General features: G+C 39.2%; 1 protein-coding gene across 6 annotated transcripts in view; it reads right to left on the reverse strand.

The window, feature by feature from the left end:
* The window catches only part of RAPGEF5 (Rap guanine nucleotide exchange factor 5), a 153,797-nt gene that overhangs the window by 22,598 nt on the left and 106,629 nt on the right, over positions 1–24,570 (reverse strand). For all 6 annotated transcript variants that reach the window (XM_021385930.1, XM_021385929.1, XM_021385925.1 and 3 more), the window contains 8 exons: positions 13,542–13,620; positions 12,390–12,534; positions 10,410–10,507; positions 9,704–9,734; positions 8,685–8,763; positions 5,600–5,749; positions 2,870–2,967; positions 1,041–1,163 (listed from right to left, as the gene is read on the reverse strand). In XM_021385930.1, coding sequence (XP_021241605.1) covers positions 1,041–1,163; positions 2,870–2,967; positions 5,600–5,749; positions 8,685–8,763; positions 9,704–9,734; positions 10,410–10,507; positions 12,390–12,534; positions 13,542–13,620 — 803 coding nt within the window. The remainder of the gene's footprint in view (positions 1–1,040; positions 1,164–2,869; positions 2,968–5,599; positions 5,750–8,684; positions 8,764–9,703; positions 9,735–10,409; positions 10,508–12,389; positions 12,535–13,541; positions 13,621–24,570) is intronic.

Below are 24,570 nucleotides of genomic sequence, written 5' to 3' on the forward strand. Positions count from 1 at the left end.
AAATGATTCAGGTTTTAAGTCTGGCTTAGCAAAATCTAGAGGTGTATTTCAGTATGTAGGTAGACTGAAAGTCCTGCAAGATTCCTCGTGAGATTTCTTGCAGTTCCATTTGTGGTTACACCAATCTGTCTCCATCTGTATTTCATCACTCCCACTCTAGTGTGAAAAAGCAACCACATATCAGAGCATTGCAGAATCTGAAAAATTTCCACTACAATTTATTTCTAAAAATGACTGAGCTTTCATGAGCAGAAGAGCTGCTCTTGCCTTCTGTGCAAAAAGCCTTGACTAGCTCTAGTTTTTGTGTCTAACCTGAATAAAAGAACATGAAATGAAAGATGAAGGAAAGCATCTGATGAGAGGCAAGAGAATTTCTGAGTCATTTTCTCAAAAAGCCATCATGCTTTTCAGTGAGTGATATTTTCAAGTGACATTTTGCACCATGAGCTGTGTGTTTTACTCTGCAGCTCACACCAGAACCTATCAAAGTTGTTGAAACAATCCAATGGACACTGAAGAGGGCTATTATGCCACTTTATAAATCTTGTCTGATATTGTTTATCCCACTGAAGCCAAACCAGAGCAGTGTTATGAACATTTAAAGTTGCTGAAATAGTGAATTCTGTTGCAATTAAAGCCATATCAATGGTGTGTGGAGTCCTGTATTTACTGGAATAATGTTGAGTGCAAAGTACAACTTGCATAAGCATGTGAATACTGATAATTTTTGAGAATAATTGTCATCTTTTATTTTCTTCAGGGAAATCTCAATAAAACCCACGAGACATACAGGGGACATGAGATGCATCGCCACAGGGAAGTTACAAATCTTTGACAAACTTTTTCCATATCAAAGATTACAGCACATCTCTTGGATCTGATTCAGTTAACACCACTATAGAGAAATCACACTGTCATGGTGATGAACCGAGAACCAAGGAATGCTGATGCTCCAGAATGTTGGTGCAACTTCAGAACCCCATAATGACATAATGCTTTATGACAGTAATATATTTGGAAGTGGACATGGTGCTGCTCACCTCATGAATTGCATTGAAGAGGCTCCAGTCGAAATTGGTTAGTTCTAAGGCAAGATCCCAGGTGTTGATTCCCAAAATTCTCACAGATCGTTGCTGCAACTCATCATTTTCAGCAAATGGGTTCTAAATTAATAGACAAGAACAAAAAATCCTGAGCAAGTGCCAAAAGGTTCACAATGAAACAGATACTAGGCCAAGGTACAAAACAAAGCTGAGTAAGTAATGTTCTCTAAGTGCACTGTGGGCTTTTTACTTCCACATTAATTAAAACTGGTGAGTGATAATCTATTTAATAAATAGCTTGAAACAAGAAATGGGTCAATATAATCAATTATGGCCTACTGGATTAGGACTTCTCCCTCTCTCTAAACCTTGAGGATAAAAAAAATGACCAAACAGGTAATGAACATAACAAAAATATGATCCCTGAAATTATCAGAAAGTAAATTTTGAATTAAGACACCAGGAAATTTCTCTATCATTCTGCAAACAGACCAGATTTAGAATAAATTCACAAAACTTGCCACCAATCAACATACGCTTACAAACAACATAAATCCATCTGTTTTGTGATTAATTTACTCCAACTGCAGTTGCCAACAAACACCTCACATCCTGATTCATATAATTTACTTAGGTTATTACTGTGGAGTTCACAGGCACTGCTGGTATTCAGGGTCATTCAACACTGCCATTATTAGCTCTGATTTTCAAAGGTTTGTATTTCTCTTGGGTTTTTTACCTCATCAGTCTGAAACTTGGCACATGAACAATCTGTCAAGATGAAAGATTATTCTTATCAGTTAAGCCATTACTTCAGTGGTTTATTTCTGACAGTTACAGCAAGTTTTGCAATTTTTATTATGCAACTAATGGAACTAGATTGGCTGTCACCTGTCCACACTGGAAACCTTTCCTTAATGCTAGCATTTTTAGAGGAAGCTAAAATGCTGGAGATAATGGGGATGACGGATTACAATGATATCAGCATGTCAGCTCTTCAGGGCACATTGATCCAACAAAATGTAAATAGACATTTCTCATAGCTAGGGTGAATGCACAAATGCTAGTGCTGACAACGCATGAAAGTCAGCTGCAATACTGTCCCTACACTTTCCTCAAAGTGTATGAATAATTAGCAGAAAAAACTAATTATTGGAGTTCCTGCCTCACTGAGGTTTTAGGAAATCAGCAGGGAGAGAGATTTTGCAATCCCAGTTTAAGAGGATAGCAGGAATGAGAGAACTGCAGTCCTCCAACCCACTCCCATCCCTGGCAACAGAGAGACAGAGGAAGGGGAAATGACACTGGCTGAAAAATAACCATATGGATGCCACAACACTGTAGCCATGCTGATGCTCAGTAATTTTCATGTAACTCACTCTATGTATATATCTACTGTAGTAATTCTGTGTTCATAGGTTATGTAGAGTTTATCACTTCCTATATTTCTATACTAGCTATTTTAAATATTGCAGAGGCACACGAGGCAAAAAAAAAAAAAAGCCACGTGAGCTCTGAAGTAATCCTCATCCCAGTCAGTCCTGTACAAGCACAAGCCAGCTTTTCTGGGCTGACGTAGATTGAAAGATTTAAGCTGTATAGAAGCTTTGGTCTATTTGAAATTGATGAACAAATTCCATTACTGCTCAGTCAAATAACTGCTGTTAATGCAAGATTTTTTCTTCCAGGTATAGAACAGCTCAGTAAGCTCCACTAAGGAACTAAAAAATAAATTACATATTGGAAAAACCTTCTTAAAGGAACACTAAGCCCTCGATCTTGAGTCAGACATATCACAAAGAAGAATATAAAATACATATCCTTACCAAAGAATCAGTCAGGTCTTTTCGGTAGACAAACATACGACTGGATGACTCATAAGATTTTGAGATGGCCAAGTCATTTGGTTGTAGTTCATGTTTTTCTTTAAAAACGGAAAACAAAGCACAGAAGTTTCAGGAAAGGAGTATAAGCTTTCTTAAGAAAAGGAGTATAAATATGAGAAAGACATTACAGTTATGTTTGAAAAGTCACATCAGCTTTTTAGAATATAACTCAGCATCGAACACAATCCCTATGCAATGCCAGGCATGGGTTCATTATCTCCACACTATTCAGAACAATAAAACTAACATGTTTCTGATGCTGGACTACAGCACAAACAAAAAATACACACTTTCAACTTGGACTTAATATAGGATAGAGCCGTTAAATTTTCTAGCCTAACCTCCTATGCATTATTGAACATTTCATTTCTACCCAATGCATCTACCATGAACACAGTGACTTTAGTTAGAGCAATGTGTCTCAGCATCAAGAGACTGAGCTGTTGTGTGTCTCAGGCAGAAAAGAATAGGGGCAGAGATGCCATCAGTAGCTGTTCACCCCACAGAGAAAAGCAATGGGTGGAAAAAAAAAAAAACAACAATAACAAACCCAACCCCTTGCTAATTAATTTATGTAGAGAAATTCCTCTAGACCTATAGCAACTTATCTAGTAACTATTTGAGTGAAAGAGACTCGCCAGACAGGCAGCAAGGAGAAAGGACTTTTTTTCTCCACTGGGCAATCTTGGAGGCACTGGAGAAAGGTGGAGGAAAAAATAAACAAAAACCCAGAACACAGCTAAAACACCCATGCCCTAGGAAAACTGCCTCTTCCTGTGGGCTTCAAGTAATCTTCTGGAGAACTGACATGAGATTTGATTACAGTCACTGTATTAATGTAGACCAAAAAGCACAACAAGCATGCTGACAGCCACCTCGGACTGTTCATGGCCCATGAGGGAGGGGAAGGAACAGGCAGTCAAGGGCAAAGTACCATTAAAAGCTACTCATTTTTCCCATTTCCCATGCTCACGCTGACACCTGATACATTCATGCTGAACTACCAGAGTCTTTTCAAGGTAATTTTGAACAAAAAGACCTTGCTTGTTCATTTTAGGAGTATTATAAAAATAAGTTCTTCAGTGCTCATCCTGCTGCCCTCCAGGCAGATGGCAGATGACAGTTCTGAGTCATGCAAAAAAAGTAAAAAAAAAAAAAAGAAAGTATGGCAGGCTGCTGATTATTGCACGCAGTGACAATACATAAGCACAAATCCAGTACCCTTGTTCTATCTCCAATTAATTCAGTCAATAGAACCAAACAGCATTTCGGGAATTACAATAGTCATGTACAGATGACAGTATTGAAACAGCTTTTTAATTATTATTTCCTATTGAACAGCCAAATGGCAATTATTTCTATTCTGTGGCTTCCTCAGGAAACAATGCAGTTTAGAGATGACATTGTTTTTCATTATTTGTGAATTGTTGGTTTTCTTTAGATAAGTAGGCAGTTAGCACCAGATTCATTGCTAGCAGAGCAAAACTTGTCCTGCTCCTGAACAGGAGCATGAGACTCGAAGAACAACTGCAGCGGCTTGGTCCTGCAGGGCTGCAAAACACACTGGACCTGAGTTTGGGCACACACAAGTGTAAATGAGTCTGCCTGCAAGTGATGCAACCCAGCTGGCCAAGACACCAACATGGGATGCTCCTGCACGGCCACCCTGTGCCCTGGCTCTCAACTGCTGTGGTAAGGCTCCAGCTCCTTGCCACTCACACCGGAGCCCCACAAAAGGGAATTATAGAATTGTACTTAGTGTGGGGGAGGAAAATGTGGTCTTCCACTTCTGAATTGGATATGTGAGCAGAACAACTCAGCATTTGTCTATATTTCATTCAGCTACACTACCAAAGAAATAAGAATGAGTGCAGTATCTTTAAGGGCTCGTCCTTTGCCTTAGGGGACTGACATCCACTAATGCTGGCTGAGAATATGTCCCAAGTGTTCCAAAGGCTTAACCTTACTTTGTGGGCCCACTTGTCCTTTCTACATACCTAGTTACATTGCGTTATTTTCAATAAGAGCCCAAAAAAGGTATAACAGTGAGAAAACAATCTGACCAAAAGATCTTAAGAGCTGATAGCTTGACAGTTCCCTACTATCAGCCCACCCTCAGTCTGATCCTCAGAAAAAGACAATTAGCCCTTCCCGTTTAGCAAGAAACATTATACTAACTGGCAAAAAATGTCAGTCATAAGCAAGTCTGCTTATAAAATACTGCTAAGTTATGCTCAGTATCTCATCTGTGCAAATATATGCCACCCTTCTCTCTACTGGAGAATATTCACTACCCATGCTGTAAATAAGAAAACAGCCACACATTCAGAAGCTGTTATTCCCTTGTATATTTTAAAAGAAAACCTTTCCTCAACATCTTGTAAATTAATTTAGATGTGAAAGTTGAAGATGTATCTGTGGGCAAAAAGAAAATCTTGTAATACTGATGGATAGGGAGAGTCCTTTGCAGTCCCTTCCGAGCAAGGGAATGCCTCATCCAGTGTTACTTGAGAATGAGCTGTTTCCATGGGAACAGCTCTGGGAAGCAGCTCTCATTGTTCCGTGGTCATCCAGCTGTGGGCCACAGCTGTATCCTGCACCAGAGAATCCCAGCCCTCCCTTACGTGCTGCTCTAAGAGGTGAGTGGTTGGATGAAGGAAGATTATTTACCACCAGAGAACGTGATGATCACCAGTGCCAACTCCTCCTCCGGGTACTGGATCTTTTCTGCAACAATCTTCAATATCTCCTGCGCTGAAGTGGTTACTTGAGCTTTCACACTGACGTAGGAGTGCTCCGTGATGTACACGCGGCAGAAAACTGCACAAAGAAAGAAAGACAGGCTCAGTGGCGGCCAAAGGCACCTTGCAGGAACGGGGAGAACCTCACAACCCCATTCCCAGCTGCAAGACAGGCCACTCCTGCACCCTGCCCAACAAGGGGCATGAAACTGAGTGCAAACACCACCATTTCCCCACTTCCCACCTCTTCTCTCTGGAAAATGACAGGGACAAGCAAATGCATCTCCATGGATACATTTTAGGGAAACCTATTTAAGAGTTCCTACCCTGAGGACTCAGTGTAGACAAATTCCTTTGCTGCATACCTTCACTGCAACCTTAGTGGTTGTCAACTTTTGTCCTCACCTTCTAGGCCCAGATAATCCAGCATTCTTTCAGTGTGCCTCATACCTGCTGCAGAAACTGTTTTGTCCCTCCACTTTCACCTGGAACAGCATGCTTCTTGAGAAGCTCTCTGCTCTGTAACCACTCTCGCTAGCTTATCTTTCTGGACACCTGGTGACATGCACTGCCAAGGCATTTTTGCTGCAGCAGAGGCTGCCTGAACAGCAGTGCAATTAGTTTTGACAAATCTATCCTGAGTCACTTGCAGTACACATAAAAGGGACTGGTTTGGAGAAAATCCCTAGACTCATAACTTCCACTGAAGTCCAAGAACTGGTTAGGCTCTGGGGGGGGATTTCCATCAGTAATGCTGCAGGTAGTACTTTGTTTCTCCTTCAAAAGTGAGGTACACTCCCTCTGTTTCCCAGAATTTTAGGTTTGCAGTCTTTTTGCTGAGTTTGCTGTCACCAGTTATTTGAAATACAGCTGCCATACTTAAAAGGGAAGAAACAGAGCTGTAGACTTGCTCAGATACTACAAAAATGACACCTGCTATTGAGAATCATCACAGCTCTGGATTTCATACTCACTTCTGTGCTTAAACTTTCAGTTTTCTTCTGCTTTTGTACTTCTTATTGCAGACAGGCTGCTACGATGACAATATAACATAATACTTTTCTTCTCCAGAAATGCTGTATTTTTATTGACAGATATATGCAGCAAGAGCTCCTTGTCTGTCCTACAAATCTCCACAGCCTCAGGGCACTGTCATTAACTGAGACCATGCCAGAAATGGTTAAGAACTCTATCCTACTGAGCATCTTTTTTGTGTTGTAGAAGAGAAAAATGAAGATAAGAAGGAAGGAGGATCTCAACATTTAACCCTGGGGAAGAAAAGCCATTCGAGTTTATAATTTTTTTTCTTAATCTGTCTCTGCTGACAGGCAGTAAATCAGGTGCTCAGCATGTGTCAGAATCTTTCTTCAGAATACATATAACTCATGAAAAGACAGATACATCAACAGCACTCTAAATATGAAAATAAATAAATCTGACAGGAATATTTGCCCTCCGTATGCAAAGCACAACACAACTTGCCTGCAGTGAATTTGTTTGAAGTCTCCACCTCTGTCATTTGGAAGAGGAAAGTGACAGCAAAATATTAACTTATAGTTGGGCTATTGACGTATCCTTTGTTTAGTACCAAGCTAAACCATCCTACAGGTCAGGTTCCTAAAAACAACCAAAACCTCCTCCCCAACACACCTTTCAGATGTCTTACCTGTGGTATCCACAGGCATGGGCCATGTCATCCCTTCCAGGAGTCTACAGTGCTCCTCAGTGAAATGCAGGAGGGAACACCAACAGGAGGATATGGGCATGGGCTGTAAACCACCCTGGAAATGCTTACATTAGGAGGTAGAATGCTGCTGGTTTGATCACTGCCACTGAGGGCAGGAGGCATTGGACAAACCCATCCTCCATAAGCACCATCACTTGGCAGCACTCCACAGCCCATCCCATTTCCCTCCATCACACCTAGGCATCTGCCTCTCCTCCCCCCAGCCTTGCTTGTTCTATTTCATTCCCTCAGTCCCAGCACGTTCCATGGCTTATGCTCACAAGAAGAGTGAGCAAAGCAATTTATGGTCTTGCTGAGTCCAACCTTTCCTGTCCCCATGGCCATTCAGTCTGTGCCCTCTCTTGTACCAGTACACTCTCTATGAGCTGTGTCAGACTTTTTAAGAAGAAAAATGAGTGTGGGGGTTTTCATCCAGAAATTACATTTTTAGAAGCAGCCTCGTCAGCCTAAACCTCAAATAAACTTAAATTTCAGGCACAGAAAGAGGCCATCTATCTACCAGCAGTACATAATGTAAGGAGAGACTAGTCACCAAAGGAGCTCAGTTCTTACCATGCCACAAATGAGCACTAAAAATACCCTGACTCAACCTGAACTTCTGGAGTTTTATTCCAACCAAGAAAGGAAGATACACTGTTTAAAGGGCAAGCTGTCCCGGGAGGAGGCCTTTCTGCCTGTTCTCTGCTTGTGTGTGTTGTTATTCTCCTCTCTGCCTCCTTCCTCTCGCAGGCATTACGGCAGGGTGAGAGCTTCACTTCATCATTGCTTTAGCAGCAATGAAGGGAGAAATGAAATGGTTGATGTTAAAGCACAGTGGCGTCTCACCCGCCACACAGAAATGTTTTTGTGGAGAGAACCTACACAGGTGCTCAGAGTTAGCAGATCTTGCCCCACTTAACCTGACTGCTGCATTCACCTCCCGCACCCAGGATCTAGGTCAGGAGACTGTTCCTGCCCTGTGTTACAGTTTCTGAGTCTGATGGAGAGGCTGTGAGCCGCACAGCTCTGCCACAGGGCCACAGAGGAAACTGGGCAGGGGGAACGCCTGCGAACTCACGCCACTACTGAGCCCCTTCAAAGCAGGAGGCAGAAAAGTAATCTTCACACAGCCAAATCTCTCTTCTTTTGGGGCCCTAGGGTCCTGTTCAGAAGCTGTAAGTCTGCAAAAAGACTGTACCTTACAAGCAGCCCTTACTAAAAAAGGTTGCCCCGACATTTAAAAGTGCTGTGCTAGGTATTTTCCCATTCTTAAGTAAGTCATACTTACTTTCTTCTGCTTCATTCATGGTTCCTCTGTGCTGCAGCCAGTTCTCCTTTAGACTGAACTGGTGGAAAAAGGTTTTGTTCTGCAAGGGAGTGGGAGAGGGAAAAAAAAGACACAACAATGACTCTCAGCATTCCTGCCCTTTACAAGGCAGCAACTGACAAAATACAGCATTCAACACATACATCTGGCCAAAAAGTTTGCAGTATAGGAAATTCACCCACCCTTCCTGCATCAGTAAGCTGGGAGTTGCCTTACTAATAATGGTAAAGGTGGGAATTTCTGAGGAAGTGAGACGTGCCTATGTCAAGCAGCATCCACATCTCAAGGTTCTTTGTAGTTACGTGCAGAGGTCATCTACTACGTACTTTTCTCATACACATTTCCTATGCAGTGATCTGTCTGTTTAGCAATTTCACTACAATCTCATGTTCTGCCCTCCATATTTCCACTGTAACATTGTAAGCCTTTTACATGCTTCAGCCCAGAAGACTTCACTAGTCAGCAGTTCAGCCCTGCACAATTCATATGTCAATGTACACCAGTAGCAGCTTTTCCTTCTGCTTAAATAGACAAACCCATGTTCCTCTTTCTTTCTCTCTTTCTCTACCCTGCCACAACAAATCCCCCTTTTCTTTGGCTGCTTGACACCTGCAGTTGATGCCTGTGCTCAGACTGGTTTGCCAAGGTTTTCTGCATCTATCCAGCCAGGCTGGACATGCTCCCAGGCCTCTGTTATTCAAAACATTCAACACTGACATCTCAGGACATGTTGTTAAAATGATAATACTGTCACAGCCACTGCAGGTTAGTTCACACTACTGATATCCAGGCAATGCTGCCAGAAAAAAAAAAATTCCTTAAGCAATGCTGCAGGTCTAGCCTCACTGATGTATCCTGTCATGTTTTTGGTCAACTGTCACTTTCAATTGAAATGCCAAGAAAAGAGGCAAAAGTGGAGAGAGGGAAAGAAAGAAAGGTTGTAAGTTAGCTAGCAACGAGCAAAACAAGGTTTGTGTTACCTTTCGATGTGGTGAATATTCATCTACAGTGCTGAAACAAAAAGGAAAATTCAAATTATTCTTTTAATTCAAGCATTAGGAAGTTTTAGCTATCTAAAAATAAAAAAGTTTTTTTTTTTTAAATTACACGGTCTCCACAGAACGGCTGTAGAGCTCCTTCAGTGAAAGCTGAGCTCATTTGGCTCAACCACAAAACTTTCCTGGGAGTTGCAAAGTCAGTATAGGAAAAAGAAATGCTGCCAGTCTGGGAGCTCCTGGAGAACACCGATACCAGTGGCAGCCAGGGTCCTTCCAGCTCCCAAACGGACAAACCACAGAAATAAATTCCATTTGCTGGAAAAATGTGCCAAGGGAATATCTTTTAAAAATACCATCAGATTAATAAAATAACAACCCTGACGCAACCATTGAGAAATAGATTTGCTTCTCAATATTGCACGAGAGAGAAAGAGAGCAGTGAGATACATCATCTGAAATCAGAGACTGCTGAGTGATATTTTGACAGTTTTTCCACAAAGTTCCACACCACCCAACAAACGTCAGATAAGATGGAATCTAACTCTACTTTAAAGAAAAATTGTGAAAATGAATACAGTATTTGTATCACTCATCCCTAAATCTTTACTGAATTACAGCAAGATGCCAACAAAAATAAATTACGCTCTAAGTAAAATGAGATTTGATCACAAGGATAATCAATACTTACTGACGACGATGCATCCCAAGTATTTTCTGAAATTCTTTCAGCTCCTTCTCAAGAATGGGATATTCATACACGTCATCTAACACATTCCGATATATTGTCTACAAAACAAAATAAGTTCTTCATGCTATCATCTGAAAACTCAAAAATAAATGTGAAGTGTCCCATCAATAAGTCTAAATCAATCTAGTATTAGCATGCTGAAATAAATTTCATCATAATTTTTTTGCAAGATCCATGAGCAGAGAACGTCTCCATTTAAATTTTCAGGCTAGTCAATGCTCAGTTTGTCTTAGAAGAAACACTGTATCAACATCAAGGGAGCGAGCAAAATGTTGATGCTCATTAGTCTACAGATGGATGAAATGACAGTCATGGCTGTCACACCAAATCCAAGTTAGTTCAGAAGAAACCATTCTGAAGCTTGAGAACATAACACACCACCATCTCTCATCCAAAATGGTAAAAACAGATAAATCTGTTTTAGACTTTTAAAATGAATGTTCTACTTCAATTTCCCTCATATTTGCATATATTTAAATCCAGTCAATATCTCTCACAAACAAGCAACAACATACTCTTAATTTTAAGCCAATCAATAAATAAACCTTACTTTTTCTTTCTGGAGGAGGTATTTTCTGACTACCCTCAGCTAGGAGCCTCAGTTAACTGTGGAACACACCACCTCAGATAAGAGGTAAGTCAAATGAATTGGCTTAGCTGATTGAAATTGAGGGAAATATTTTTTTCTGTATGTTTTCAGAATCTGCACACAAATGTTTCTCTTTTCTTTCCAAGAATATGGAGCTCATACGCATAGGCTGAGTCACCAGGTTGCTTTAGCCCAATTAACACTCCTACATTTATGAATTTCAGCATAAATGATTGTGGATTATAATCCTGTATATTGCTTTTACATGTATAATTTCAACCATCATTTATGTTACTACTGCTTGTATCACACCGAATTCTCAAGCAGAAATATTGGGCGTGCAAAAACTGGACAGCCACACACCTTTATGGACAGAAAGACAGGCACTGCATCAAGGTACGTGCAACAGTATAGCCTGGCTGGTGGCTGGAATGATGCTCAATTTCCAAAACACTGCCACACAGCCTAGTACCAAAGAGCAAAAGTCCTAAGGTCTCTGCTTTCATATGCAGTATGTCCTCCTCCAAAACCAAAACAAAACAGGAAGCTCAAGACTTTCTCTAAATTCAGTTCAAAATTTCACCCTTTGTCTTGAGTGAATGACTGAAGTCAGCCTTTAGGAAAGGTGGAAGATCAATCCTGCAAATTCTCTCAAAATACTTTCATTCTACATGCAGAAAAAAAAATTAAAAAAAAAAATAATAATTGTATGGATCGTATGGGTCTTGGCCCAGTTACAGCGTGGCTATTTGCAAGTCTACAAGCAATAATAAAAGGCTTTGGAAATCATTCAGAAAGATCTGCAGATCCTTGCTAATAAGGACAGAGTCTTATTTACTAAAAATGCAAAAAGCTGCACTGTTCCCAATATACATCTGATAAACATCTTAGAATAGCATTTTGTTCTTCCTAGCACCTCTGAGAGAGATCACAAAACTTGCTCTTCATCCATGGTCATACGGATACTGAATGTAGACTCTGTTCTGGCAGACCAAGGCCATTGTGTCCAAGGAACTTCCACATCTTCATCATTTTACTTAATCATCTTACTTCTTCCCTTCCTATTTTTTCCCATTTTCTAGGCAGCATGCAGTTCTATAAGTTTTGTATTTGAAAGTAATGTTGAACAAATAGACATTATAGATTTTACATTCAAACTGACTACCTCTAAGGCACTAAGGAAAGACACATGTAAATCACTTTATACTATAGACATCAAGGACAAAATTTAAATATGAAAAATGATGTTTTATACCTTTTGCTGTTGGAGCTTTTTAGACACTATATTCTAACTAAACAGCATTGAAATGCACCAGGAAGTGATTCAATACCTTTAAAAATTGTTTTAAATGTTCATCTTCATGTAACCAGTCTTTGTAGAGAGAAGTCCACTGAGACACCAAATGCAAGACCTTTCGTTTCCTGCAGGATATATCAGAATCATCTTCTTTCCCTTGATGGTTCTTTGCACAATAGGTACAGTAAGTTAAGGAAAATAAATACTAAGAACTCACTGAAACTTTAAAATTCAGCAATGCAAAAGACTTTATAATCATCTTGTTTGTTGTTTGGCAGTGAAAGACTTCTTTCACTACAGTGTTCAGTTTTCAATGTATATTTATCCTGTTTGAAGCTTTGGGAATTTCATCAACTTTTTGGAATGAAATGCTCAGTAATAGAAACATTCATCCTCTATGTAACATAACTTTTTTCCTTTCTAGATTAGAGAGAAAAGTCTATAAAAAGTAAACCAATTTAAAAGGAATTATACAACGTTAAATCATATCTTTCCTGTAGAAGCTGGAATGAAACTCTGTCCTGCACACAGATGCCAACACGAATGTCTGCATGAAAGAGGACAATGCATCATTACAACGAGAAAAAAATTGAGCAGAGGAAGTCAGTTCCTTTTTCCCTGTGCAAATTACACAATAAGCTGAAATAACACTATTAAGAAAAAGAATCAGTTTCCACTATTGTCCTCTATTCACAAAGCAGAAACAGCAAATGACAGAAGATATTCACATTATACATTGTTCCTTTCCCTTCGCTATTCTTCTTTTCAGTTGGTGAAATGACTTTCACAACAAAAAGAAAAGAAAAAAAAAAGAAGTTTCATTTCATAGCTCCAAGTTCATTCAAGCAACACTCTATAGCTTATAGAAATAACTGAAAATACAAAATGAGTTATGTACTGTATCACATGACAAAAGGTGCAGATATTTTAGAATACCTATTCTTCATATTTTTCCCTTTACATATCTGGAGTGCATTACACAGGTATTCTAAGAATTAACGTTTACATTCTGGAAAGCTTTTAACCTGATTTTAAACATTGTTTTGTAAAAGTTGAAAAGATTTATAAAGCTTTCAACAAAAACAACATTTATAAGGTTTGCACCGTTGCTACGAGTTGAGCCTGACAATATACAAACCTAGGTGTCACTGCGTGATGAGTGTTAAAACAACACTTAAAAGGATATTGCCTCAGAAGTGCCTGGCACAAGTCATCTGTTGTCATGAAGACTGTGTATGTGAGAAGGAAGTCATCCAGGAGAGTTTCTGCAGAGATGGACAAAAAAAATCTAAGGTACAATATATTTTTGAGAGGAGGAAGACAGTATCTGTCATTGTTAGTGTGCATAGTGCAAAAAAAATCCTAAAGAATACCACACTGATTTGAAGACTACGTTTCACACAGTTAACAATACATTTACACTGCAGAGATGAGATCCTTATTTAACAAGCACGTCCTCAATTCTCAATGAACCAACAAGTAGAACTATGCACAAAATAAGCTGCAGTTCAGGAATGAATACGAGTCCTTATCACAAACACCACATTCCAGCTGGCTCTGCTGGGTGGTTCCAGCCACTCAACATTTCCACCAGTAAGTTGTTTGAGAATTTCAGAAGACAGTTTTTTAGTAATAGAAAACTGAGATTGCCGTTTACTGTGGTGAACATCTAGGCACAGTATTTGAGAAGCAAGAACTAAGCATATTCAAATGTTTAGCTAGTTAAGACCCGTGTGCATCACCAAGTGCTGAGACCCTTTCTCTCTGGTTTACTTAATTACATTATTCAAAGTTATTTTCTGCTCCTGACATACCTCCACTTGATTTCTATCAGTGTAACTAAAGGCACCTGCTGGCAGAACACTTCTCCTGCAGCCATAGCCCCTCAGGCTGTCAGGACAAGCAGCACTGCCAACTCAGACCTCAGCACAGTTTTCCCATTCCTCATTCCCATGCCATGCCAATTGCAGGGTTTATCCAAACCTTTACCATGCACACCAGGTGCAAGGGGGAAAGATGAAAGAAAAAGGTTTGCTCTAAGATGAGAGCTCTCAGGGGAAATCTTGTGATGGCCTTCAACAATCTGATGGCAGGGAAAGACAAGACTGAGCCAGACTTTTCCCTGAGGTATGCAACACAATAACAGAGGCCAACAACAGAGATTGCAACATGGGAGAATTTGTCTGGATAAAAGAGATTTTTTTTCCTGTGAGGATGGCAACAAGACAGGTTGCCCAGGTAAGCTGCAGAATCTCCTGAATCAGGGTTATTCAGAGCCCACCTCAGCAGGACCAGAGCAGCCTGGCCTACTGGGCCCACTCCAAGCAGAGCTACCTGCCAACCCACATTGTTCTGTAACTCACACAACTGTGCTTCCAATTTTAATTACTCATAAATTATGTGTGATCTAGGAATTAATTCATACTTCATTCACAAATGAAACAATCTTTATGATGCAATTACTCTGCTTTACCAAGTGAGAACAGAAAAACAGGCAACGGTAGTAATTCTGGTTATATATCGATATATATGTATTTATTTGGAGCACTGTAGAGCAAAAAAAAAACCTTAGCAGTATTACTAGTTGTTACTAGTTAGCTGTTACTAGTAACCATTACAAATTAAGTAGTGATTCATTGGTGGACTTACAGCTGCTAAGACTAAGGACAAACCACTCCTTAAAGGAGAAAGATAAGGTTGTGCCCTCATTTCCCAGTCCTGTTCTCCTAACCGTTTGTCCCTGATCTCATTCAGCTAGTGCTTGGGAATGTGTGTGCAACTGAGAGCATCCCAGAAGCTCTTCAGACCAAGACTGTAATTTCACAACAATTTAGGCCAATTTCAGTTACAGCTACCTTGGACCTTCTTGTCTGTAAATTAACCTCATAGATGAGGTGTAGAACGGCAATAAATTCATCCCCTTATCATTCAAAGCCAGATATCATATGAGTATCACATGGATGGATAGCTAATGATAACACATCCTGTCAGCGTGGGACTGAAAATACTTCTGTTGTCATTAACAAAAGAAAAGTAGCTAAGTCAATGCCTTTAGCACAGTTGGTCTAGAAAGACTCCTGATCAGAAGGGGCATAGCGGAAGCCTCTTGCTTTCACAAATAAGACAATTAAATCCTTTATATTTCACAGACATTGTTTTAAAACTGTGGAAAGTATTATCTTTGTATAAAAGGAACATTTTGTCTCCATAAATGAAAAAGATGTTGTGAACAGCTTCTTCTGTATCCAAAAGGTCAGCAGTTCATTCTGTTGCACATCTTTTGGATGATACAATGCAGCTATTAAAGTTGGAGGTTTCACATTTATTTGGAAACTGCAGTTCTTGGAGCCAATAACCACACCTAATCTCTTATTTTAGTTCTTGACCAAACTATTTGCAGTGGTGCTCATCAAGTCAAAGATACAGTTATAACAGATTATTTCCACAGAAACTTTCTATTCTTTTTAGGTGATATGTTAGTTTCAGCAGGACATAGCCATTCATTCAGAAAAGAGATGAAGTACTTGCTGAAATAAAACTGTAAAGCTTCTCAATAAACTTTCGCAATTGTTCAAAATACTGTGACTTTATCATACCAGCTGGTGTTAAAATACAAATACAAATAAAAGTTTCTTTTTAATACCTGATCATCTTTACCCATCATAGACACCTGATCATCAAGTGTCTATTTAAAATGCTTCCAGCACATCAAAGTGTTGGAGTAGGAAGAAAGGTTGGGTTTGCTATGACTTGACTTTTTTCCTTAAATTTTTTTTGCAGTAACTGTGCTACAAATATTATTAATGCAATTCTTAAAAAAAAAAAAAAAAAAGTGAAGATTAAAATTGTTCTTTTTTTCCCTTTTAAATGGAGAGGAAGGGGTAAAAAGAAAAGTCCTTCGATACTGATTCATGTAGCTTGTGTATGGGCTGGATCTCTACAAATTGCCTCTAAACTTGTTTAGAAATTTATACCCTAAAGGAATGTTTTGAAGAAAAAAGGTCTAGATTATACATGTGGACCATTAATAGTATCTGTCATCTGTTAAAATGCTTTAACAAGTAAGCAGTGAAAGTGCTTTTGCTAGATTAAATATCTATTGCCAAACATCACCCTAAAGACTTTATAGTAATATTCATATTTTACGTCTGTACCAACTTGTATGTATTTCCCCAAAGTACTACCTATCACTGTAGTTCACTCTATTTTCTTCTCACGTGCACCATGAGTCATATAATTCCAGAATGGCCTTATATGCCGTAACAAGGGGACAAAAACTGAGTATGAACAAATTCTTAAAAAATAATTTGTCCAATACAAACAAATGCACACTTCTAAAATCCTTTTGTAGATGTGCTCACAATTAACTATTCCCTGGTCTCAATCTGTAAACAGTGAGAAAGACTATGCATGAGACAATTTATTCACAGCAAATTGTTCATTCTGGCTACTAATGGATACTTAGAGCAGTAACCTTCAATGAGTTAGAGCTTTAAGCATAGTAGTTCTTAATAATTATGAATAGAAGTCCTCTTAGGGTTTTCCTATTTAATTTTGGTTTATTTAAGAGTTAAATAAAAAGAAAAAAGAAAGAAAAAAAGAAAAACAAAAGAATTGGGGAAAAGGGGGAAAAAGGAAAAAAAGGGGAAAAAAAAAAGAAAAAAGGAAGAGGAAAAAAAAGACAATTCCAGTCAACATTAATTATTTACATTGCACCATACTGCCGTTCATAATGGGGTGAAGTACCTCAGCTTTTAAATTTTATTGTAGTACGACCCTGTTTCTGCATAAATTTGTGGCCACCTTCCCCATTCTTCTTATAGAAAAAGTTTTTCTGGTGTTTATAGCATTCAAAGATAATAAAAACACAGTAATGGTTAACAAAGACAAAATGTTTCCTATGGAGGAAAAGTATTTCTTCATGCAGAACACTGTGATGTTATTTTTTTAATTTCTCTTCTTCATGAATTTTTTATGTAATCATTTTCTCTTAGCCATCAATCTAATTTTTCTTTACTCTGCACAGTTTTCCTTTATTTGGTTAAGCAATTATTACAAAGTATGCAGTCAGCTTGCAGCTATGGAATATTTCATTCCAAAGACAATTTCAAGCATTTTAAACTTCATTAAGACATGCAGCAGAAACAGCATGAGTTCAATGGACTACTTCTCCTGCAGTTCTTCAGGGGCAGCCTTAGGAAGTAATCTCAGCACTGAACGTGTGCTCTCAGAATGGTATCATAGGCATAAAAATAACAAAAAAGCAAGCATTGTGCTTCCTTGTTATTAAATAATCAGTTCACATCAGTTTCTACTGAGACAGTTTCTCATGGTCTCACCCTTCACCTAAGTGAAATAAGTTAGCATGGACATGAACGTCACTGGCAGCTGTTAGTACCACATTTCCAATCTTTCTGCAGTATACGGGTCCTTCTGCAACATGAATGCAGGATGGGCGAGGGATGGAAAGAGCAGTATATAGATGTGGGATGTTCCGATGCATGCAAATTTCTCAGGGAACATTTGCTTTCAGTCAGCAATTGGAGGACCCAGCAATGCATCTACAAGAGAAGCTGCAGCTGTAGTGCATGGGCATAGTGATGGGATCCAACGGCAACAATGGTGTGTTTGGCTGGGAACGGGGATCTAGAGTCCCAGAGACAATAAATGATCATATGTTTAGATGAACACCAAACAGCATAGTACCATGTACTTCATAAAAAACAGAGAATTCCCTGCTGCTTTCCATGTGCCCACTTACCTAACAAGACCATACCCCTTTTCTCTGAGGGGGTAACTCTACATATTTTGGAGCTTGCCCTTGACATGAGGGCATATCTTTATATATGCACAATTTTAAATGGCAGGAGTATAGAATGGGATTGTCACAGAGGTTTACACACTAAATTTTATTTTTCAGTGGTTAATCTACTCTCTCCTTCACAGTCTTCCCTAGCCAGGGTATCAGTTACCAAGGCTTAGAAAATAAATTAATAAAGCGCTGTAGCCCGACACCTTCCATTGTACAGATTTAACAAACCAGGACATGCAGTATACTTTATATCATCACTGTGTCCAAGACCTGCAAGCTATTCTCAAATATGGACATTCTCTTAAACTAGCGCAGTGGTACAAGGCATCAGGGGAGCTCTCAGACATTGATGACTTGTTACAGAAGTATGGAAAGAGACTTAAGCTAAAGGAAATGCCTTTGTTAAATGAAACTAAAGTTAAACTATTTTTATTAAATTAATGTTTGAGAAATTTTTGAAAGTACACATTCAGTTTGGCCATCATATAGAATGAGTAAAGAAGGAAAATATGCAGAGAAATATTCCAGTGCTACAGTTACACTTAACTACCTATCAAACAGAACACCCGTGCATTACTTACTAGTATGCATGTGCACCATTCTCTTTAGACCATCACAGCTAGAACAATGTTGTATACATATCTGCATTATATGTTCAATAGATCAAACTGTTCAGAGTACACCTATTGCTCTATTGCTAATACTAGGCACCCCATCCAGCTTAGCCAGATATAACTGCTCCTAATACCAGCACTGAGTCATTAATCCCTTTATATCCACAAGAAGAGATAACCTGAAGACAAATTCCTGTTTGTCCTGGATTTCTGATCCCACTGTAACATCCAAAATAGTTCTTGTCTTGATGCTTCTCAATGGCTAACAACAACAAAAAAAAAAGGTGAAAAATAAGCCAAACCAGTCCTCCCACTTCCATCATCAACCAATTGCCCAGATGACAAGAAGCACTTCTTTTCCCCTCATATCTGAAAAAAGCAATGTTTTGCATCCTATTCTTCTCACTCTGAGGTGTTTCTGTTTCCATTTTCTTTTTTCCCATTGAACACTTATTTAAATATTAAGAAAAAATAAATTTATGCAAAACAAGCAGGCCAACAGGATTTCAATATTCAATGTATAATTCTTTTATTATGTGATTTATAAAATGTAACTTCCTTTGTATAGATAAGCATAAGAATACAGGTTCTGTGCATGTGACTCTGTATCCCTTTAACTGCTGATTGTCTATGTCACATACTGCTCATTGATAAGAGGGCAATAATAGTGAAATCTGTTAAACTGTAAAAAAAAAAACTAATCTGGTTTCTTAGAAAATTTATTATCATTCTGAATCCAAATCTCTTTCACTTTGCACTGTATAAATCCAGTGTGAATAGTTGTGCAAGAATTACAGAAAGACTTAAGGTTTTTGTAGATTTGTATTAAATCGGCTTACATGAAAACACAGATAAAGCCTTTTTCCACTTTATGCAAAGTAGACATTCAGCTTTCTCTGAGGATTTGCTAGGGAAGCCCAAATCTGGATGAAGAAGCCAAAAAAAATGCAGTTGTCATATACTGAGTATATATATTGATACATATATATAGTATATGACAAACATAGTAAAAAGGCAAAGAACTTATGTGTTGAACTAAAAATTTTACTCTTCAAACTATCTTCCCTCCAAACCAAGGGAATTGCTAAATGCCCTTACTCTCAGTTTACCTCTCATTCTAATAAAGGTATCATACAAGAGGAGATCGTAAGATCTCCTTTGCCCTGAAGCACGTTAAAACCTGAGCATGAAGTGTTTGGTGTGCGGGAACTCCAGCGGCATGAACTATGAATGGGGGTTACACACACATTTCTCAGACATCAATGCAAACTCTGGTTTTGTGCAGGAATTAATTTCTTTGGTGCTCTGGGGGGGATGGAGAGAGATGTGCTTTAGACAACATCCAAAAAAAACCCAGAACTATAACCCTTCAACCGTGCCATTTCCTATTTGCAGTTATGGCAAAGACAATGGTATGAACATATGGTTGGCTCCAGTCATCTCTTTATGTTAATGGATTAATCAGCATTAGCCAGCACTGTGAATTTAAAAATCAACAGCGACTTCAAATTTGGCTCTTATTTGCATTCACTGTGTCATCCTTACCTTGTAGGACCAGCCACATTTCTTTAGCATTCAGTGGGGCTCATCCCCCAGAGCAGATTTGAAAAACATTAAAAAGTTGGACTTAATAACACTGATGTAGCTTGTTAATTCAAGACACACATCAACAAGATATGGGATTTTTTTTTGAATTAATTCTTTAAAGAAAATACTAGTAGATAGGGTGAGCAATACCGCAGCGCTCAGAAACAGTTAAAACTTGCATTTCATTAAGCATAAAAACAGCCCTATGAGATAGGGTTACAGCTGGGCAAACAGACAGATGAGATCCCTGTGCTTGAGTAAAATGGATGCTGATTGCTTACTGTTCTGTAGGGAATAGACACTTTTTTGCTATTTTGAATATGCACTTACTGACTTCAAATTAAACTCGATGAGAGCTACAGCAATGCATTTGCAAGTTTTCCTGCCTCTCAGTGCTGAAAGCTCTTAAGCTTGATAAATTCTTTGTCGCTCCTCTTACTCCTTTCCACAGAATGTGAAAAATTATAATCACACCTCAAGGCTGCTACACGGAGCCTTTTTGGTTCACATAATTCTATGCAACGCTCTGAAACCTTTCAGCAATGCAAATGCATGTCCAGCAGTTGTAGCTAGTAATCAGAAAATTGTTTGTTCTGCAGAAATGGAAAAGCGATTTGAGGGCAACTCCTTTCAAAGATAGAAGTTTCTCAATAATCTGTAATTCCACAGTAATTTACTAAAAATGTCAGAATGTCTCTGAGTACCAACAGTAAATGCAAGCTGCTATCATTACTATCTGATCCAGCAAGATATCGCTCATTTCAGAGAGGGTGCTGAGTGGTCTCAAATCTCCCCTGCATTCATTCAGCAGATGGCAATGACACTCAGGACCTCACAGGATTAGCCCTTAATCCAAAATCAAATGCTCTGAAAATGCTATGCCACCATGGACACAGCAGGAAGCAAAAGCCAAAAATTATGCTGAAGAAGAAAGGTCAATGGAAAAAGGAACATCAATATATAATTTGCTGCTAATGTATTAAAACAATTATAGTAGTTATGTCATCTAGGCACTGAAGCACCGAGAAATCAATGCACAAAGGAATAAAGAACAAGACATTTATTTCTGGCATTAGGTTAGGAAAAGAAAATATAGAAGGGCAAGATGTTTAACCTGTACAACCAGAATTTTTATTAGAGCACAAAAATCAGAAGTAGAAATAATTTCTAAGGTCATCTCCCAGTGAATTCTGGCAGTGTTTTAACATCTGCAAAATGAATCAAACACATTCTGTCTGGTAAGGTCAAAGATCCTCCTAAAGTTGCATTCCAGTTGCTGCCATCACACATACTGGAGCAGCTTCATATTTTGTTAGAAGGACAAAAAGCCCTGAAACCACAGGCAGAGAGCAAATGTCAGACTTGCCTAGCTTTAATGAGGCACTAATTTTTTCACATAGACATCTGAAGCTTTTTTTTCCTCCTTTTTTTTTTTTTCTTTCTTTCTTTCTCCCAGGTAGGATGGAGCAGTGATTAATGTGCAGTTATAATGGTCTGCGTTACTTGAAGTTATTGGACAAATCCACTATTCCTTACACATTTTAAAGTATTAGAAACAGTGCCCATAGCTGTCACCCTAAGATATTGCTACTTTTTGTTAAAAAAGCCCTTGATTACTGCAAGTAGAACACCCAAGTTCTCCATGCAGTGAATCTTCAGTTGACAGATAATTGAGATATTTAAAGGTACGTGCGAGGTACTCAGGGCAGCCTAGCTGCAGAAAGCAGCCAGTCCTTGTTCACATCAGGAATCTCCCAAAGTACTTCAGGAAAAAAAAAAAAAAAAAAAAACCACCATCTTCTCCTTCCATCGATTGTTTATAATAAGCCAGCCAGGCCAAGAGTGCCTGCAGCGGCAAGATGGAAGATAAAAGATTTAATGGTTCTCTTTCATCCCTCTGCCCGCAGCCAGCTGCCTGTGGGGCAGAGGAGATAGGCATGCAGCAATAACAGCACAGTGTGCTGCACAGCCCTCGCTTGTGCTACACCTGCAGCAGGCACACAGCCTGCCACCCGGTCCCACCAAAAGTCAGACAAGCAAATGAAGGGCAATTTTCTTCTTTTTCTCTTCTTTCACCTGGACTTCTTCATATCCCTGCCATCACCCCCACCTCCAAGCACCCAAAGGGATGCAGTGCTCTCCAGCCCAGATCCTCAATCTCACCATGTCCAGGTGACACTGAGTTCTGTCACTGCTTCAGGAGGCCAACGGGACCTTTTGCTGCCTGCAAGCAGCACAGCCCTTCCCAGGCAGCACTCTCCAGTAATGCTGCACCACCCAACAGGTGCAGTAAGGCTCCCATGCCTTCTTCCCAGGTCCACTGGCACTCGAGTTTAAAGGGAACGCTAAAATACTACGCATCAGGCATCTGACTTTCAGAAAGTCAACAGAAAGTAAAATGTACTTAATCTTCATTCTTTTCATCCGTGCTGTCCAAAATTCACTGCATTGAGGAAGAATCAAGATTCAAGTTCAATGTGTCCTTCTGTTTGCTGAGCTGGAAAACCTTCTCCAGGGGAACAGTAACCTTCAGATCTGATATTCTATATAAATTCATAAACAGTCACCTCTTCTTGTAGATTCTTTATTTTTGATATCCAACTTGAGATTCTTTAATAGGACTTAACCCACAGAGACATTTCTAAGACCACAAATCAAAATTTTCTGTTTCAGACTCCCCTATGTCTATTAAAAAATGAATAATTTTAAAAATCTTAATTATCAATATCTTCATATGCATAATATGCTAAAGTTACTGCCACCTATATTTTTGAAGTACTGCCTAATGACAGGCTCAAAAGGACAATATCCAGTCCAGTGGATTACAGTGACAAGTACAATAGAGTAACCAGAGTACACTCCATGATGGAGCATCCTATGGATAAAGGACAAGCCAAACAACACACAGAAATGGCACATCTCAAGCTCTGCAGGTCCGTGCAATGCCTTGGATTCAGCATGCAGCATTATCCTCATCATCCACTGCTGGCTGCTTTCCATACCAACTGGAGCACTAGGTCCCCAGAGGGTCCGAAATGTACAGATCTGCTCTGTGTATTTTGAAAAGTGTTTAGCAAGAAACTTTGATCCATTATTTTTTCCCTACAAAGAAGCAAGGGGAAATTTCTTTGTGCTTCAGCCCGGGGAAGGAGATATAAGAAGAATCTTGTTTGCCCCTGGGACCCGAATTATCATAAATATGCTAAGCAGTGAGCTTCACAACATGTGGCACTGGAGCATGTGCTGCCAACAGTGCACGTTTCTGCTGCCTGCCTTCCTCACCCTCCCCAGCACATCTCCACAGGATGAAACCCCAGAGACGAGTATCAGAGCACCCACAGAGATGGGGTTTGCCTCTCCACGTGGCGAATGGGCTCCAAAAAAACCCCATACATGTCATGGTTGTGGTGGTTAAACACGTTGCATTAATTGTAGACTTACATACATTATATATATATGTGCCTAAATTATGAACCTGAAATTGCACTTGCTATGCTGAGACACCCAAATCATTCCAGTGACGGGTTAACATGTAATTAAAGACAGCTTTTCTCCTTTGATCACTGACAATTACAATACAAGGCAGCATGTTTTTTAAGAATATCTAACAATTTCAAACCAAAGGGCTTGTCAGTACAACCTTGTCCTGACAGCATGATGAAAGAAAAAGAAAAGGTTCCTGCTTGCACTCCTTAAAGATCAAACAGGGCTAAAACAAAAGACAAACAGATGTTATCCATCATTCAGCTGCTTGTGAGCATCATAATACCTTCATGGCAGTTTTATTCCCGGCAGCAGCAGAAAGGTGCTGCTGTGCAGCGATCTCTAGCTGCTTGCATACGTGGTCGTTCAGCATTGCGCTTTCAAAAAAGAACATCTTTATTTCCATAAATTTCAAATAATTTCTCTCACTGGAGAGTTCAGCATTAGGTCCTTGACTCAGCTGTACCGTAATTACTCAGGGATTTTATTTGATGGCTTTGCTTATTTCAGTAAAATAAATCTGGGATATTAAGCAATTACTGGATGAAAGCCCAGTAGGGTCATTTTCTACAGGTAACTACTCAATTTTGTCATTATTTCAGAATTTTCTTTTGTGCTACTTCATAATTTAGTTACAAAAACTACACTAACAAAATAATTCTGGGATAAATACAACTTTGCACTTAGAAAAGAAAGGAGTTGTACTATACAAGTCTTAA

The sequence above is a fragment of the Numida meleagris genome, chromosome 2 (assembly GCF_002078875.1).
Source record: "Numida meleagris isolate 19003 breed g44 Domestic line chromosome 2, NumMel1.0, whole genome shotgun sequence".
Taxonomy (NCBI): Eukaryota; Metazoa; Chordata; class Aves; order Galliformes; family Numididae; genus Numida; species Numida meleagris.